The sequence below is a fragment of the Triturus cristatus genome, chromosome 11 (assembly GCF_964204655.1).
Source record: "Triturus cristatus chromosome 11, aTriCri1.1, whole genome shotgun sequence".
Classification (NCBI taxonomy): domain Eukaryota; kingdom Metazoa; phylum Chordata; class Amphibia; order Caudata; family Salamandridae; genus Triturus; species Triturus cristatus.
In genome coordinates, this window is record NC_140594.1 from 810747367 (window position 1) to 810767242 (window position 19876).

The 19876-nt window shown below is 43.6% G+C and overlaps 1 protein-coding gene across 1 annotated transcript in view; it reads left to right on the forward strand.

Annotated features, from left to right (window-relative positions):
- Positions 1–19876, forward strand: part of LOC146785466 (period circadian protein homolog 2-like) — a 484700-nt gene that overhangs the window by 225059 nt on the left and 239765 nt on the right. Inside the window, exon 11 of the mRNA XM_085634530.1 lies at positions 14702–14810. Within this exon, the coding sequence (XP_085490656.1) occupies positions 14702–14810 (109 nt within the window). The remainder of the gene's footprint in view (positions 1–14701; positions 14811–19876) is intronic.

Consider the following 19876-nt stretch of genomic DNA (forward strand, 5'->3'; position numbering starts at 1 on the left):
AGTACAGCCGAGGTTGTTGGCGTGGACCCTGACTGGCGTTCCAGTCAGAAGCGCGAGCAGTGACCTCTCGCCTTCAGCGCCTGGCCAGCGAGTGCCCAATTGCCCCTCAGAGACTTTGGCCATAGTTAGAGCCTCCCCGCCTCCCCCAGTGGTGAGATCGCGACTGCGACCCTTGACAGGTCCCCTTCAACTTAAGTGCCTCCTGGCGGGCGTTCGGACGTCTCCGAACCCACCGCCGTCGAAGCGCTGATCGTGGACAGAAGGTGAGGTGCTGTGCTGGGGCGGGGAAAGGCTGGCCTTCATTTGGGCGAGAGTACCGTCTCTGCCCTGCCCGAGTGACTTGGGGACTGTTGTTGTGGGCGGGAGCCCCCCCGTGAGTGAGATCGGAGGGAGGATCGTGGAGCCCCTGGAACCCCCCTTCGCCCTTGGGAGAAGGGCCATACTGACTGGAGCGCTTACTGGCGCAGCTAAAGTGAGGTGGGACCGTCTCTTCCCCTGAAGTTGCCGCATTGTTCCGGGACTGAGGTGCGGCTCCAATTTTGAACTGTGCGCGCAGGTAGTTTGACCCCTCCGGCAGCCCGTTCGACGGTCTGAGGACTCGTGAACTGAAGCCGCCTTCGGAGACCCCGCCTGCGTTGACAGAAGCGCACAGACTCCTCCGGCCGTAGTAGTATTAAACCGGCTGGCCGCGGAGTGTAATTACCATAGTCATTGTATGTCTTTATCTTCCAGATACACGCGCAATATGCTTTAAGTGCAACTAAAGGATTATCACGAGTATCTTGTGCCCAGAGAGCCCGAACCCGTGAACACTTCAAAAACTGGAAGAGCGCGCATTCCGCATTAAATGGCAATCTAAATGTGTTTACCCTGAAAGTGATTAATTGGTGGCAGCGATACCAGTATGACCCTGAGATATTTATGTGAAACGATCGGTATCTAACTTGCTATGCAACTGTGATGTTTTGCTGATATTTATTCCAGTCATTGCTGATATTTATTCCAAATGTATTGAATCCTGATATTTATCCAGTATATTTATTTATTAGAGTCCAACCATTTATTCCTACGCAACCAGTACACAGCTAATCAAACCCATGTAACAAAGGTGAATGTGATTAACTAATTGAACTTCTTCCAACCCAGAGAACTTTTACATAAACAAAACGTATTTTTCTATAACAGTGGTGTGGTGTCCTTCTTTTTATGTGGTGTGCAGGGAGTTATTATTTGGTCATAGCCGGCTTAACACAACAGCCTTCTACCGCCTTGTCACTCGAGCCAAGCTACCCCCCTTTGTGCTGGGCTTGCCCATCGCAGGTCCAACAATATCCAATTAACAAATTAACAAGTCTGAATGGTCAGTCACTGAAACAAGAAGGTGTTGCATATATAGAACAGAATAATCTTAATATCATCATAAAAAATTGTGCAAATCCTCGCTCATATTCAGGCCCTTTTAGGGACTCTTGTATCGAGAGCTAAAATGAAATGTGATTCAAGTTGTCTTAATAGCTTCTCTCGATTCCCTCCCCGTCCGAGGTTCGGGACCGACCCTAAAACTGTGTATTCCATATCATTCAGTTTATTTTTATGAATAGATTTAAAATGTCTGGCGACCGGATAATTATGGTCAGAATTTACAATGGCCCTTATGTGTTGGAGGATGCGTTTATGCACTGGGATTTTAGTACTGCCAATGTATTCCAAATTACAGGTACATTTCAAATTGTAGATTGCATATTCAGTACGGTATGTAAGATGTTCCTGAATAGCGGTCTCCTTATCACTGAACGCTGTCTTATAGAGCGTTGCATTTTTAGCGAATGTGCAAGCAAGGCAGGAATTGCACTTAAAAAAGCATGTTTTTGTGAGCCAGGTACTTTAGATTTTGACTTCTGGCTTTGGTTTCACTAGGGAATCCCTCATAGAGGGAGCCCTTCTAAAAGTAATATCAGGCAAACTAGGTAAAATAGGGCCTAGAATATTGTCAGTAAGTACAATTGGCCATTCTGAATATATGATCTTATGCATTTTGTCCTCTTGTTCACTGAAGGTAGTTATCAAACGTATTATATGTACCTCATTGTTTAATCCACAATCTGGGGCCGATTCTGATCAGGGTCGGAAGGGCACTGAACGTGATCCGACCGTAAAAAATACGAGCCGTACGCGTGTGTTTCCGGCCGACTCGTATAGCTGTATGAGCGAGCAAGTACGATGCGAGCTACGTGAGATTCACCGACCGAGTCGTTTCCGGGTTCGAACCGCTCCATACGTCTCGGTCAGAAGCTAACCGTGGCGTGCAATGGATGCGATTTACAACCGTGCCAGTACGTTGCACGCGTCGGACAGCCTGTGCGAGCCGGAGTGCCCGGCTCGCAAAAGCTCCCAGAGTCGGACTTCGTGGGTCCACGTCGGACCCCCTAACACCTGCAGCCCTACGACTCGGACACAGGGGGAGACCTATGGGTCTCCCCAACACAGGCATGTACGGTGCAGATGGTATCGACGCGTACCCACTGTAGGGGGCGCATTTGTTAGAGACGTACCCATTCAGTCAATGGGAGCGCATGTACGCATCGTACAACTGGCTCCCCTTGACTTCTATGTGAGTCCGACCGAACTGAGTCCGACAGCATACATGCGCATCGTACTCGCTCGGTCGGACTGTAGGGGTCCGGCTCGGCCGGAAAACACTCCGGAGCCGACTCGGTCGGAGTGCTTTCTGACCCGGATCGGAATCTGCCCCTCTGTGTGGCAGACTATTAGCTTTATTTAAGGCTTGGGTCAGAAGTGATTTCTTATACCCTTGATCAAGGAATCTGCAAAAAGCATCCCTTTGACACTCAGTGGAGACAAAATCTGAGCTACAGATTCTCTGAATAAGAATACATTCTCCATAGGGTATGCAGTTGATTAAGTGGCGCAGATGTGCACTTTCCGCATGTAAAATAGAGTTTCCAGAGGTGGTTTTTCTGTGTAGCTTAGTATGTAATTTACCCTCATTAGTATACAGCAGCACATCTAGAAACTCAACTCTGGAACTGTCTATAGAGGCTGTAAACTTCAAATTTAAATTATTACAGTTGATGTCTCCTACAAACTCAACAACCTCCTCTTTTGAACCATTCCAGATCAAACAGATGTCTCAATGTAGCGCCAGTAATGAACTATGTGACTGTACCAATGCCGGTGCTTGGTCTTGAGGACATGCTTCTCCCACCAGCCCACATGCAAACATGAGTAGCTGGGGGAGAAGCATGCCCCCATCGCCACACCTCTCACCTGTTGGTATACTTCATTTTGGAATAAAAAATTGTTAGTCATCAAACATAGTACAATTATGTCCAACAGCATACAATTGTGATCTTTCATATTGATATCTCTGTTTTCCAAAATATGTTTGGTTGCATTTAAGCCATTCACATGATTAATGCTTGTATAAAGCGATTCAATGTCCATGACCACTAACAAATAGTTTGGATGCCAAATTATATGTTTGATCTTATTTAAAAAATCGGTTGTGTCTCTTATGTATGACGGTAAAGAGATCACATGTGGTTGCAGAAAAATGTCCACATATTTTGAAAGATTTTCGTTCATGCTCCTTTGGGCCGAAATAATTGGCCGTCCTGGTACTGGAGTGGTCTTTTTATGAACTTTCGGCAAAAACTAAAGCATTGGAGTGACCGGATGTTCAACATTTAAAAAGTTCATTTCTTCCTTGGTCAACAAACTGTTTCTTTTCCAGTGATGAATTTGTTTACATGTCTTTTCTTCTGCTGATCTCATCTCAAATTTTGTTGATTTTCTGGAGCATAAAGTATCAGACTATAAACTAATGTGGTGGATATTGCCCATTCTAACATCAGGTCCCACCCTTGCCCCTAAAGCCTCAACAGGTTTGTTTGCTCCCCTGCCTACAGCATCCCATCCCAATTCCCCTCGGAAGAGCTCCCATTGTGCTGACAAATGTGACGTATTCCTGTTGCGTTTTGGGATGTTTCCTATTGCAGTCACTAGGACAATCCATACCAGTGTTATACCATGTTTAGCGGTAGGCATGTGGGAGCATAGAATAGCATAACATTTGTTATTACCAATTGAATTTTACTGCATTTGTGTCTTTTAAATGTAAGCCAGTGAGAAAGAAGACAACTTGAAAAATGCCCTCTAAATCGTATGCTAGTACAGGTACCCACAGATTCAGAAATGTGCAAATAACCACTGCTTCTAAACTCCCTAACTTGTGCCTATTTCAGAAATACTTAGGTTTCCTAGATACCAATTTTTCACTATACATATTTCAGTAGATGAAATGGTCTATACTCAGTACACAAAGAAAATCATTTGTATGGTGCAGCTCAATTGAATAGGAAAAATGGGGTACCTCTTTGAAAAATGCCAAAACTGTGGTATAAAATTAGGTGTTTTTAATTCAACTCTGCATGTTCCTAAAAGCTGGGAAGATAGTGACTTTAGTACTGCAAATCATTTGTTGATGCTGTTTTAAAAAAAAAAAAACAGACTCTTTTATCTAAAACATTTTCTCCTATTTTTCGCACAAAGCTCAAAATGTAGCTATATTTTCGCAATTCTTTCGGTTCATTCCAGAAGAAACTACAAATCTTGGGTACCTTTAGGATCGTCCGGATGTTGGGAAAAAGGTCACAATTTTGGCATGGATACCTTATGTAAAAAAAAGTTATGGAGTCCTAAGAGTGAACTATCTCAAATAGCCAAAAAAGGACTCAGCACTGGGAGGGGGAAGGCCCAGCAGTTAAGAGGGATACACTGTATGTTTATAGAGACCAATGCCATTTTAGTGTGCATTACACTGAACCTCCTGTCATTGGAGCCACCCTCAAAATATATACCCCCACCCTGAATTTCAAAAAATAAATATTGGCCTTTTGACACTAATCCCATCTCTCCAGGCCCCTGGGGACCATGGATATGGAGGTTGCAAACTTATCAGCTTTGAGTTTATAACAACTGAGATCCAATTGTGCATTCACTAGAGTCTCCCAAACTTAGATACTGTTTTAAGATTTGAAGTAACTGCAGATTCTCTTCCTTTTGAATCCCCCCTAGGTGCCATACTAAATATGTAACTTTTTTAGAGGAACTACTCCCACTCCTAAAAGTCCACATAGTATACCCTTGGTGCGACCTGTTCTGGCCTCCAGAACTAGGTACAACACCTATTCCTGGTAGGGTGGTTAAAAGCTTGGGGCTCAAGATTGATGTAGACCTTTCCATGGCCCCTCAAGTCTCGGCGGTGGTGGGGTCTTGCACGGGGGTGCTGAGGCAACTGCGTAAGTTAGCACCTATGCTATCAGCCCCCACTTGCAGTCCATTGTGTCCGCCACAGTCATCTCGAGGCTGGACTATGGTAATGCCTTATATCTTGGCCTGCCACAGAAGTTGTTGAGGAAACTGCAGGTGGTGCAGAACGATGCAGCCAGGCTGATCTATTCCCTACCTAGGAACTCGCACGCAACTTCACTTCTCCAGAAGCTACAGTGGCTGCCTGTTAGGTTTAGAGTGCAGTTTAAGTGTCTCTGCATGGCTCACAAGGCAATTTTTGGCAAAGCCCCAGAATACATTAAACAGCGCCTGAGGAAGTACATTCCAGGCAGAACCTTGCGTTCGGGTAAGGCCTCCAACTTGATTCAATCGAGATTTAAGTTAAAATCTAAAGGGGGCAGGGCTCTATCTGTACTTCTCCCGCAATTGTTGAATGAGCTACCGGCTAGCCTGAAGGTAGACTCGCAGCTATTGTCTTTCAGGAAGAACTTGAAGACTTATCTGTTTAAAAAGACAACATCTTCGCCCTAATTAGGGTGGACAGCGGAGTGATCTAGGAGACAGCAGGTTATGTTCCTTTTCTGTGTGAGCGCTTAGAGACCGGTGGTGATAGGCGCTATACAAAAACACTATAACATAACATAACATAACATAACATATAACTGGGAGGAGAGAGGGTGGTTAGACATCTGCAGGTTGAGCGTTCACTAAAAAGAATACTAACACAGATTCCTCAGTAATGGTCTTACACTAGTACGTCCTGCAATACCAAGTGGGAGACATGACCCTCCCTGCAGAGTTGGCTGTTAAGACACTAATGCCTGGTGATAGTGTGAGCAGATACCAATGTCACAGTCTGAAAGATGTACACCACCGGAACGCCACTTACCAACATTGTAGTGGCTGTATTGACTCTAGTGGAATGAGCTTGAATATCCTTGGTGGCTCATTTTTAGCAGAGCATTGCAAGTTTTAAATCACAGGATAAACCACATTGTTACAGTTTACTTGTGGACCTGCTCCTTCTTCCTAACAACTTAAACAATATATAGCTAATCATCTAACTGTTGCTCCATTGTGTGCCCGATTTAAAATTAAGAGCTATATTTGGGTCCAACTAGTGAAGCCTTTGCTCCTACTTACGTGGGTGAGGTGGGGTTAAGAATGCAGGGAGCGTGATGGAAGGTACCATGTGGAAGAACGGTACCACATTTGGCATAATAGAGGATCAAGTATGCAGCACCAGTTTGGCCAGAAAGAACGTGGTATGTGGGGGGTTGCGCTGAATGGACGTACAGGCCACTGACAGAACATGCTGAAGTAAGCAACACAGAATGCTGTCTTGATCGTCAGCAGTCTTAAGGAAATGTGAGGACCAGGATCCCATTGAGGAATAATAAAGGGCACAGGAAGAGTGTGAGTCCCTTTAAAACAACTGCACCCCAACCAGTGTCTTGAATACCAAAGACTGGCTAGGCAAATGTAGGAATGTGGAAGGGGCTGACATGTAACCTTTAACAGCGTCCACCACAAAACCAGAGACAAACAACAAAATATCATACATTTTACCTGGAGAGGGTACAATTCCTGATCTCCTCACCAAATGCAAACTTTGTCGAACCAGAATCCAAACATTGGTGAAAGGGTGTCAGTCTGCGTGAATAACATCCATTAATTCTGTGGGCAAATCAAACCTGCTCAGTTGGTGCTGCTCAATCTCTATGCATGTCAGGTTGGTGTAGGCACCCTCCACTAAAGGTCCTGGGTTGCCCACTCCAAAATACAGATGTTGTCCGAAACGCAGACCCAGTATCGAGCCCACTGCAGGTGCGGGTTCTTAGGCATGACCTGCACATCAACTGTGCTTGAGGAACCAACAGAATGCATGAGCCAAGAAAAAATAAAACTGTCTGTTCTAGAACCCAGGAATCCATCCAAAACATTGGCATCATATCATGCATGAAAGCGATCAACTACATAGCATGCTGGTAGGAAATCAGTGTGTTGTTGGAAATCCCCTGGGATGACAGAAGGCTGACATTTGTCTGCAAGTGGTCTGTGACTGACTGCGACAAGCCTGTCTTCAGTGACCAGTCATCGAGATATGGAAATACATGTATCCCCAACCTGCAAAGATGGGCTACAACCACCATCCCCTTCATAAATATCCAAGGGGCGGAAGTGAGGCTGAATGGCAGGGCGGTAACTGATAGTGTTCCAACCCAACACAAAGTCAAGGAAGCATTACTGGGACTGCAGGATAGGCACATGAAAGAGCGCGCACTGCATTTCCAAGGACATCATCCAGTCACCTTGACCCATGGCAGAAAGAACCTGTGCTAGGGTCAGCATCAAGAACTTATCTTGACAAAGGAAGGTGTTCCGAAGTTAAAGGTCTAAAATTAGCCTGAGCACAGCATCCTTTCTGTGTACCAACAAATAGCAGGAATAACACCCACTGACTTTCCCTGTCTTTGAGACCCTTTCCACTGCCCCTTTGGTCAGCAGAGACTGAACTTTCTTTGCCAGAATGGAGGCATGATCTGTCAATGTCTGAAGATAACAGTTGGAACCTGAGGGGGTAGCAGATATGAAGGACATACCATTGTTGAATAGTCTGCAGCACCAACTGGTCTGAAATTGTAGCTATAGCCCACAAGGCATGCTTGTATCATCCAAGAGGGCAAACAGCATCCTGGGATATCAGTGCGCTTCCACCCTCTCTCGGGAGGCACTGTCGGGAGCGCATTGAGATTTTCCTTGCTGATGGAAGCCTGAACCACTAAACTGTTGGGAGTAAGAACTGGTCTGGAAGGTAAGGAGCCAAACACTGTTTAAACCAGGCTGCCTTTAGATTGTCTTGTCAAAAGCTTATTAAAATGTAGAAAGGGATCTGAGGTAGCAGGCCCAGAGTGTAAGAGTTCTGTTAATAGATTTGCCTTAATCTCTACAGTAATGGCAACTGGAGATACAAAAATTCTACTACTCTGTGGAGTACTAACTTGAAGGAGGAACTCTCCTCCATGCAGGGCCCCAATGGGGAGTCCAGTCTGTCCCAGGAGAGGCTTGTAGACCACTGACATTCTGTAGCTATAAGAAGAGACCAGTGACTGTGTAATGAGAGGGTAGTAAATTGTCTTCATCCTCATCATCTTCAACCTATGGAAGCACCTTGAAGTCCTTGAACAGCATCTGAATCTCATCCAAACAAGGCTCACAGTCAATGAAAGCACTAGCATTGCAGAACAACTTGGGGTTCAAACAAAACTGGAGGCTGTGTCATGGTAATCCCATAATGAGACATAGGATTAGTGTGGGCCGATATGAGATCTGGATGGGAGATAGGTGTTGGGGTAGGCTGAACTAACAAGGCCTCTGCAAGAGTGGAGCTAGGGGCCGGTGCTGTAGAGGACCAGAAAGATGTCCAGGGATGTCAGTTGGCATCAGGGTAAGCTAGACCAGAGGAGGTCCACCCAGGGGCCCCTGCAGCTTCTCCAGATATCCTGCCAAAAGGCCTCTATTTGCTGTGGAGTCGGCAATTGCCCAGAAACTCAGGCGTGCCAGGCCAGCTTCAAGAAGCATTTGGAGTTGGACAATAATAGTGGAATTGGGACCTTCGAGAGCTGACTAGACAAATTCTCCCGAGAGCGAATGTGACAGGATAGTAACAATTCAATCTTGGACTTGTGTTTGTGGAAAGACTTGTCTCTAGACTTCATTTTCCACCTAACTGAGGATCGTAATTTTGAGCAGGATGTCAGCAGGAATTTCCAAGTCTGTGGCAAGTCGATTTTTGACTTGTGTTTGAGGTAAGGCTTGTCTCATGACTTTATCTTCCACTTAATTAAGCAGGATGTCAGCAGGAATTTCCAAGTCTGTGGCAAGTCGATTTTTGACTTGTGTTTGTGGTAAGGCTTGTCTCATCACTTTATCTTCCACTTAATTAAGGGCAGTGTGTTGGAGCATAGCTGAGACCTACAGCAGGAGCAGACTTGTAGTGGGATCAGGGCCTCTGCTTAGGGTGTGACCTGCTCCACTAATGGTGTTTAACGACAAACAACTTTGCCTCCCACTCCTTGATGGCAATTGGGTGCATCAGATAACATTTATCATAAGACTTTAAGTCATGCCTTGAGCTTACACACCACTGGCAGATGTCACATGGGTCCATGACTGATATCTGCTTCCAGCATTCAAGCCTGTGGTTTTCAGGTAAAATATTTCTCTAGCACACTGTCCAGAAAGCATGTTTTTGAGTCAAGTTAACGGCGATACAAAGTTGGGAGTGGAACTCTGGATTTTGGGGTGTGGAAGGAAAGGAACTGGTATCACTACACAGGGGGCTGCACCTTTTTATGGCTCTGTATCATCACGACCTGGGATGGCCAAGGTCACAGTGACACCAGTAAAGCCATCTGTTGGACCTGGGGAGCAGTTGCTTTTAACACATTCTGGTTCCATTCAGACACTTGGGGAAATACAAAAGACAGTAAATGCATGTAAGCATCATGTTCAGTAAAAGATCTGAAAAGCACTCAGTTGACTGGAGTGTTGCTCTATTTTTACTATTGGGCTCAATGTTTGAGTTATATACTGTTATGTTGATGTGTTGCTGTTATTACCACCACTGACTTCAGGAGTGTGCATTTTGGTTTTAGACGTTGGATATGATGCAACATGGCTGTTCCCAGATGATAACCACTGGGGTTAGAACTATTGGATCTCTGGCAGATTGAGAACCATCAGCCACATCAGAGTGGTAATGGGCCAGCTAGTGAGAGTAGAACATGGGATCTGATTAAACTTCCCTCATCTGAGTCATATCTGTGTAATTACAATGCCACACATACTTTATTGAGCAAAAACTTCATTGGTACAGAGAACCAGGGGAGGGTTACAGTCATCACACTCAACACTTCTCTGAGGTGAGAAGCATCTCTTGGTGAGTCCAATACATGCAGATTTCTGGCATACAGATGAAGGTGTCTGGTGCAAGTCTCAGATAGTAGCATTTCATCTGCTGAGGTGTGTCACTCGTTGTTGTCATCACCTGCATGGGGTGAGCTTTCCTTGCTATCTTAAATTACAGTTTTTCTGCTCACATGTAATAAGCACATCTGTGCTAGGACAATTTAACTGAATTTTGCACACAGGCAACATTTAGAGCAAGAATTAGCTTCATGTTGATGTTTCTGGTAATCTGAGAGGCCAAGAGCTATGGAGGCAGGCAGTATTAGTCTATGCAGTTTGCTGTTTTGAAGTTCTGGCACTTTTAAGGTGCATCTTTCTGCCTTGAATGTCCGAGGAAAACACATGGATGACACTTTTAGTTTTTACATTTTGAAATTCTAACTAGAAGGCATTTTTCTAGAGTTTTTAGAGACCACACTGCTCTTGGTTGAAATAAAAATAAGGACTTTTCTTTTGTTAAGTGCAGGCTTTTACAATTGCCCACACTTGCCCACACGTGCCCTCAGGTTCTTTTATTGAATGCTTTTTTAAATATACTGTATTTTGAGAGCACAGCATATTTCATGTATTGGCTGGATAAAAGATTGAGTCTATCTAATCTGTGCATTTTCTCATTACATGCATTCTTCTAAGTTCTTTGACCTTGTAGAATGTACTCAGCTTGCCTACAAAACATGTATTATTCAGATTAGACCAAGGGGCTATATTGATCTGATGGGTTTGTTTGTAATGTTACTAGGGATGCCAGGTGTGAGGTCATGTAAAGAATATTATGGAGATTTTGTGTCATAGACAATGTCACAGCAGCACTTTTTGCTTGGTTACTCTGTCCAACCGCTTCCAATACAACCTTAACTGAACATTTAGTTAGGTGTTTGATGAATTTAAAATGTTTATAAATAACATACCCTGTCCCTGTGTCTCTAGAATTAACTGCATGCAGCCTTTACCCACGCCACATCTGCACAATCCCCCGGAGGCAGCCTTCAGTTATGTATGTACAGGGAAAATGGTGTGTTCTTAGGCCATACTTTACGTCCAAGATCTGTGCTTTTGAACCCATTAAGCTCAGCCTTCAGCCATGGTTTGTGACTGATGGGCTTAACCTGTACCCAGTCATCTTGACCCATAAACAACTGCTCAAAGCACTCAGCAGTTCACAGTAATATAACATAACACATAGGCCCTAAGTACGACACGTATCGGTCTGGAACCGCCTGAACATAGGTCGGCGGTTTTGACCTTCCAATGTGGGTGCGACTGTCCATAGGGCATTCAGAAAGATCCATTTCACTATGGCAGCCTGTGCGGTGGGCGAAAATGGCCTGCAGCACAAGCTGCCATAGTTATATGGATGTTTCAAACATCCCTGCACCGTGCCTGCCACATGGTGCAGCGATGTTTAAGAGGCCACCATAGGTGTCCCACAGGCCCCAGAGCATAGTGCCAGGAGGGAAAGGGGCCCTGCTAGCGGCCCCCAATGTTGCTTTCCAACAACCTTTCCATGTCATAAAGGCCAACATGAAATGGCTGTTGGAAACCGACATCATAATCCCAACAGCACAATCATAAAGGGTTTATGAAGGATTTCCGATGCAGCTACGGGCTCCTTGAGTCTGTCGGAAAGCGTCAGACTGTCCCTCTGCCTGCTGCTTCCGACCGCATTCATTGTAAATCGTTGGTCGGACCACAGCGGCAGATAGCAGTCGGACTGCAACAGACGAGCCTTCAGTTACGGTCCGACCTCCATCGTAATCAGGCCCATAATGTCTATTAGTAAAGCCAACATTCATCACAATGGGTATCTTGGCGCTGAATGAAAGATGTTTATTGTTACGCAACTCAATGGTACTCATTTTATCAACCTCAGAAGAATGAAAGGCAGAGTAGACCCACCAAGATTTGAACCTGTGACCATGTGGTCAAACACAGGCTCCTACAGTTGAAGCATTAGTCCACTGAGCCACCAGACCCAGCAGTGGTCACTGAACGCAACACCATGCACCTGATCTTATTGGCACCCCGTGCCCTCCTATGCAAAGTTTAAGTCTTTGAGCAGTAACCACTAGGCTAATTGTATGGCCATTAGCAACATTGAGCCCTAGTCCTCATACTCCCACACACACACACTGCACAAGTAGGTCATGGCCTATGCCTTTTGCCAAACTTTCAACAAGTGATCATCTTCCAATAATCGTTATTCTTGTGAGCTTAATTAGCATTTATGTTGCATATTGAGGTGGGAGAGCGTTACTTTATATTTTATTTTCATTTTTTTTGTTTGTGCTCTGGCATACAGCGTTTTCTTCTATATCCCTTCTCATGGTTGCAAACATTGAAAGGCTTTTGGAAGGCAGAAGTCCTCTTTGGGCAGCAAGGCATCAAAACCCCCCCTGGCCCTTGGGAAAGATAAGGAGAATAACTGCATGGCTCCACTGATGATCATTAATGACTGGGTCCATTAGTGAACGCTGCTACCTAGAACAAGTGATCCTGCTTGGAGCTGTTCAAGCTCCTTTATGCTGGGGCCATTGAAGCTTATTAATGTTGCTGGCATCGAGTCTCATTACTATTTGATGCTATTGATGTTTATTACATCATGGAGCTATTGGTGCTCATCAGTGCTTAAGGGCAATTAAGCGTCACTAATGCTTTGGCCATTGAAGCCTATAAACGCTACTTCCATAGAGTGCTTTTATTGCTTGGTATTATTGATGCTAATGACTGCCTTAGTCTATTAAGTCTTATTACTTCCTGGCAACATTGATTTTCATTACTGCCTGAGGGACAGGACTAATGCTTCTTATTGGCTCACCACTTTGTCACTCATTACTGCCTGGGTTTATGTCGTTTATATACCACTTAACATCATTGATACTCATTAAGGCTCATTACACTCTAAGGTGAATTCTAGCTCATTAAAGTATTTAAGAGATCATTTAGAATATAGCGGGCGACCTGCCTTGCATTTGAGTGGCAGGGGTATTTACGTCCACCACCTTGGCTGGATTACCCCCACTAAATCTTGAGATCTCTGCTGGCCCTATAGATATCTTGGTGCTTTTAGATGAGCCTCGGCCAAGGCAGCTCTTCTAAAGGCAATACAATTTTGCTGAGCAGCCACCACCTTTTAAGCAACCACTGAGCAAAGTTTTTTGTTTTTCAACAACTAACTCCCAAACTGGGAGTTTGTTTTTGAAAAGAAATAATGATTCTGACACCCTGGGAGTCTTCTCCTAGGGCATGGGTTATTTTTTAGTTTGTTTCAATTCGGGACCACCAGAGATTCCCCGGCTGTCCTGAACTGAAAAAGGTACATAAGACCTTCAACTCTAAATTGAGCACACTGTCTGATGCACCTACACTCAACTCCAATTCAAAGTTTCCACCATTGGAGCTAGCAGCGCCACAACCGTTGAGAAAATGTTGGCCCACTCAACCTAACATACAGTGGGTGGACCATCAGTTTAGTGGACAGGATATTCCGCCAGGTTTATGGCAAAGTACCCTATCCGCCAAACTCAAAATCAGGTGCTTAGTCATTACAACAAACTCTTATCAAAGAAACGGGGCATTCACTGTCCTCACTTATGAAGTCCATTGCTATTCAGAGCAGGGTGGCATTAATGTCAGTAATGCCTCTGGCTAGTAATGTTGAGCGTAACACCCCATTATCTACTGGAGGTGGAGCTCAATTTACGAGTCTAAGTTCCTGCTGCAAAATAGGAGCATTAGTAAGTCCAGCACCACACATGGCGAACCACCATTACTGCAACATCATTCCATGGAAAAGAATGGAAATTAGAACTCCATACAAAATAATGTTTAGTTACATTCAATTATATAAATCTATTTTAAATAACTTAAAATATAAATATTATAATTTAATGTTAAAAAATATATACAAATATGTTTTATTTTTCTGAAGTTTAAACAAAAAGATTAAATGCATCTAAAGTGAAACCATTATATTTTTTATACTGCATTACTAATTATTAAAAGTGATGTATAGAATTATGTAAAATCAATGTAATTATATTTTAATACAAATGAATGCTTCATTTCTTTAATTCAAAAAGGTTATTACAATATATTAAAAGAAAATATTTATTTTATTTTTAGATATCTTTTTAACATTAAATTATATTAAATTCAATTAAATTGAAAGCATCTTTTTTGTTGGCAAATGCTGTAACTACTAAAAAAGTGACTTGCCCCCTTCAAGTGTACTTTTATCAAGTGTTACTCTTAATTCTGGAGGGGTTTGGGAGTGGGAGGGGGTGTTTGAAGCCTTTTATACTGCAAATATATTGTCAATGTGTAAGTCAAACATAGTGTTTGTTGATCAAAAAAGCTCAAAGTTCCTCAATTCATTATCTAAATTGATTCTTTAATATCACTTTTGTTGTGTTTCAAGGGGTCCTGTGAATGAGGATGTGTTTACTGCAGTGGACTGCATGGAAGATAAACTTATCAATACTGACATTCAGGAGATCACTGAGAAGATCTACCGAATGTTGCTGCAGGTGAGATGTAGTTTGAATTTGTATGTTCCTTGAGCTTTCACTCTTCATTGATGTCATGTGCGCATCTCCACCAGGTCTTTTTAAGATGTACTAATGCTAAGGCCCCTATTTTGCAATGACAACTTTGCCTGATGAGGAAAACAATTTCCCCTTTATACATGACTAGCTTGTTAAAAACAAAGGATTTCTTCTTATACTGCTGTAGTGTTCAAAATTTTCTTGTTTTAGACCCCACACCAATTTTTTCCACCCTGGTTTGGTATTTAAAGTGGTTTTGTCTGGAGGGTGAATTGTTAATCCATTTATTAATGTACCTACTCAAGTTGGTAATCATTTACTTTACCCTTGCCTAGATTCCCAAGCACGTCTTTCTGGAAAAATACTCATACATTTTGACCTTCAAGGTATGTGTACGCATCCAAGTAAGGAAAGAGAAACCAAGTTGGAAATCACTTTCCGAAATATGGGATGGAGGACTGACGCTAGAGGAAAAAGAGGATAACATTGAATTTACCTAAAGAGCTGTAACTTCCATTTGACTGCAACATCCTTTTATGCATATTTCTGTGGCGATCTATCACCAGTGAGCAGACAGGCTAGATGTGGTGATGCTATGAACTTGTCAGTCAAATAGTGCCCCTTTCTCTTCTCACTTTTGCTGCTAATTTATTATTATGAAGACAGCGAATAAGGGGAACAACTGCCAAAGATTAACACTAGGAGGTGTGTTTAGGGAGCACAGGTGGTTCCCACCACTTGAAATCTGTGGATTGCTGGTGCTTTGTGGGGGCTCCAACTCTCTTTTGCTCAGTAGCGAGGCTTTCCTGAATTGTCTATTGAACAGGTGGGCAGGAAGGGCCTGGTGGACAGAATAATGAACAAAACAACAGTTTTTTTCACCCATTCGGGTAGATAGAGATTGCATTCTGCAATCTCTCCCCTCCTTTGCATTTTTGTCTGGCAGAATAGAAATACCATCCACCTAACATACACCTAATATATTAGGACCCTCAAATTTTCAATTAAATTATGGTGGTCTGACCACCACAAATCTAGTGCAGCTAAGGTACGTCTTCTGAAAATCCAGCAGTGGTGAACGATCACAGCTAAAGTTTCCGACAGATGTTGTAGGGCCTTTTTGCAGAAATATCCCTTTTGTCATGATTGAGCAGTTTCCGCCAGTTCATGCAATCCTTGCATTCCATCATGCTTGGTATGCCCATTGGCATTTTTTACCAAAAAAACCCAGCAAAGTAGGGGTGTTTGTTTTTGGAAAAAATATAGCAATATCTCCAAAGCGCTGACTATATATATCCTTTTGAATTGGTGGTACACCTGACACGGACAGGAAATTTAGGAGTTAAGCATTTATATCCCAGTAGGCACACCTGATTCAGTAGCATAAGAGATAGGATGGCAGCTCATCTGTGCTACCAGGTGAAAAATATCGTTCTTAAGATAACCAGAGCCTCAACATATCTTTAGACCATCATATTCAGCCAATTTAAAAGCCTGAGTTCACACAAATTGCTGACAATCACTTGTCATGATGTCTGTGCACGTATGAAAACGTTAGTCTTCATTTGATCATCAAAGACTAACCTCACTCTCCACCACCACCGTCATATTAACTGGACCAACCATTCTACTATTACTATCATCCTGCTGCACTCCTCACCCTTCCATCGTTGACACTCAAATCTGCCACATCAACTGATTGACTATCTCAGCAATGAAGCTTAGCCTGGCAGCGTTTACTTGAAAGTATTAATTAAACAGGCCTCTAAAGGAACCTGATATTCCTAGCAGCTACCTCAAAGTGCTCAACTGCTGTTTCATTAATACTTTCTAGTAATTGTTGCCAGGCTAAGCTTCATTACTGAGATAGCCGACCAGATCACCTAAAAGCTAAAGGGTGAAATGGCAGCTAAAACATCAAAAGGCAACAGCTAAATAGCTACTGATGCCTGCACATTTGTTGCTGTTTTTCAGGCAAAAGAATTGCTGTAACTGTTTTTGCATTCAGTGATATAAAAACTGTGGTGATAGCAAACCAGTGTAGAAGTTGGGACTGAACTATCAATTCTGGTAAAGCGTATTATTTGTTTAGTAATGTCCACTAATACAGCTTAGCACCCTAGTTTTAAGACCTACAATTTGTAAGGCAGTCCACTTTTCTTGATACAACCTGACACAAAAGAGAAGTTTGTTTTCCCATATCCAGGCAAAGAGGGTAGTGCTTGCTGCCATATCTGTGGAAGTGAAGGACAGTAGTTTGTTTTCTGCTGCTTGAGGGCGCTCTTATTTTCAAGGCCAAACATCTTCTTTCTGCGAGAGAATAGTCTAAGGTGCTAGCAATAGAATAAAGGCTCACAAAGCTCTTGAATATTATGGGTGTACCTGAGTAAAAGGATTACTTTTAATTAGAGGCCCTATACTCAATTTAAAAAAGACATTTATGAGTATGTGAAGTAGTTCTCCTGTAGTACTAGTTCTCATACTCAGAAATGCAGTTCACATAGTTATGGGCTTAGGTCTTCACCTATCCTATTCCTCATGTGCTCAAGGCTCTCCTGACAGTGAGTAGAACTCCACTCACATAGTTCTACATTTTAGGTGTATATGGGGTAATGGCAAAGGGGAGTGCTCTGAGGATTGGGAATATCTACGACAATGTGGGTGGTTTTAATGAAAACCAAAGAGGTACACAAGGATGGACTTCGCAAGTACAAAAATACACCTACAAACATGTACTACAGTAGCATTTTAGCACAGTTACCCCCACAGATAATTTAGTAGAACTATAGCTTAAATAGGCTCATACCTACTTCAGCTACCTTGGAGTAAGTCGCACATCATACATGTCAACTCACAGGTACAGCAAAGGAATAACTTAAAAATCAATGAAGGGAGGGAATAACAGAACCAGCACAAAGGCCAACATGTAAAAAAGAACACATACATTAAAAAGCAGAATGGCCCAGTAATTGTGGCACTGAAAACATTGGTATGCATCACATTGAACACATGTAAACAATTTTAAAAAGACATACAAGTAGTGTAATATAATAGTCATATAACTGTGAACGTTGGGAACACCTAGACAATTGATTTATAAATATGTAAACATTACAGATGTCTGCCCTTAGAAATCTACACTTAAGTATATTGTTTAATTAATTTATTTAAAAAATATCCCATCTCACACCCAACACTACATGCACCACGTACTCAGACACATCGTAACACATTGCTAGTCCCAAATGTCCCCCCACATTCACACACGCATGCACACACACTCGCGCGCACACACACACACACACACGCACACACACACACGCACACACACGCACACACACACACACCATTGTTTATATATCACTATGAGGACCGGCCATTGACCGTAATGAAGTGTGTAATTACTATTCCAACTCCACGCGAGCTTTGATAGTAGGGAAGGTTATAAAGCAGACCGAAGCAAACCTAACTGCACTTTTAGTTTTTTGATACACTCGCTCGAAAGTACCTAAACACACTACGGAGACCGGTCCTCATAACGCACCAGTCCTCACAAAGATAGTGTTTGTCAGGTTTTTTCATGGTTTACCCTTTCTATGAGGACTGGACCGGTCCCCATAGTGTGGGTTATACATGCCCACACACACACCCACACACACACATGCATCCTCCCTCCCCCCACACTCACACATCTCACCGCACAGGGGTAAAAGGGAAAGGTCCAGGTTGTGGCCTACATATATGTGCTCCTACTAGTAATATTTGTTAGGTGTGTGTTATTTTCCTCATGTGTTGCCTCTTTCTATTTTGTTTTTAGCTCATAATTTTACATAGTGCAGGTGGAAATCTCTTTCTGAGCTACGTAGAACTGTGTTTCATGGATTTACACCTAAAATACTAGTAGCAAGATTACAGTTTTATTTTGAGTTCTGAAGAATTCTGCATGTTACCCCCCCCCCCCCCCCCATCTGAGAGCTTGGGGACACATTCTCCTACTAGAAGTAGCTGAATTTTAATTAGGTAGGAAATAAATCAAAGGTCTGCTCCCAACCAGCTTGAACATATTTAAACCTCCCGTCAGCTGGGAGCAGACTTTTTATTGCACCCGCTTGGCGGGAGATAAAAACATGCTTCTGCCAAGCGGGAGCAGATGCAGGTTTCCCTGCCCATGCCGGTGGGCTCCCCGGAACATAGCATGTGAGCTTGGCCCGGGGGATGGGGTCCCCGGGGCCTTTAATGGGTCTGGGAGGGGGGCTAAGTGGCCCCCTTCCCACTTTCAGTAATTTTTGCCTCAGGGAGGGCTTCCTGGGGCATTTAGAGGCTCTGAAGGTGACCTCCCTCCCCATACACACTAATTTCAGCTGGCAGGGTGGGCTCCCTAGGGCCTCTGGAGGCTTGGGAAGGCAGGGCCAATGCGGCCCTCCTCCCCTTCCATGCAAACTTGAGGCCCAAGGTGGGCTCTACAGGACCTTTAATGGCGTGGGGAGGGGTACCACATAGCTCCATTAGCCTTATTCAGTACAGTCTGGGGGTGGGCTGCCCGAAGCATTAACTTAATGAATGCGGTCTGGCCGCTATTTCTTTTTCCCAATCCCACAGCAGTTCCATGGGATTACGGCATGTATTGTTGTTTTTTTGGCCTGGGGGGCCCTCTGGGTCCCCCCATTGGGGTTAGGGGGTCAGGGTATCCCTACCATGTCCCCTTGTATTACTTTAAAATCTTTGCTTAAGGACATGGCACTTAGTCCCCAAGTCCTGTACTCGTTGCCATCAACACTTTTCTGATGTTGTTGGCAGCCAATCCGAGCGCTCCCTCCTGCGGGAGTCAGACTCCCTCGGAAGCGTGATGGCCCAACGGAAATAAAGCTCCCTGGGCCAATCAGAATGCTCTATTTTCGAATTGGCGTTCCCGTGAGAATTTCTGGAGCCTTTCCCAGACCCAACCATCCAGATAAAAAATTATGTTTTAACCTTAATTTCTCAAAAACTGCAGAACGAATTTACACCAAATCACAAAAATCACCATCTGCAGACCAAGATCTAGCTTC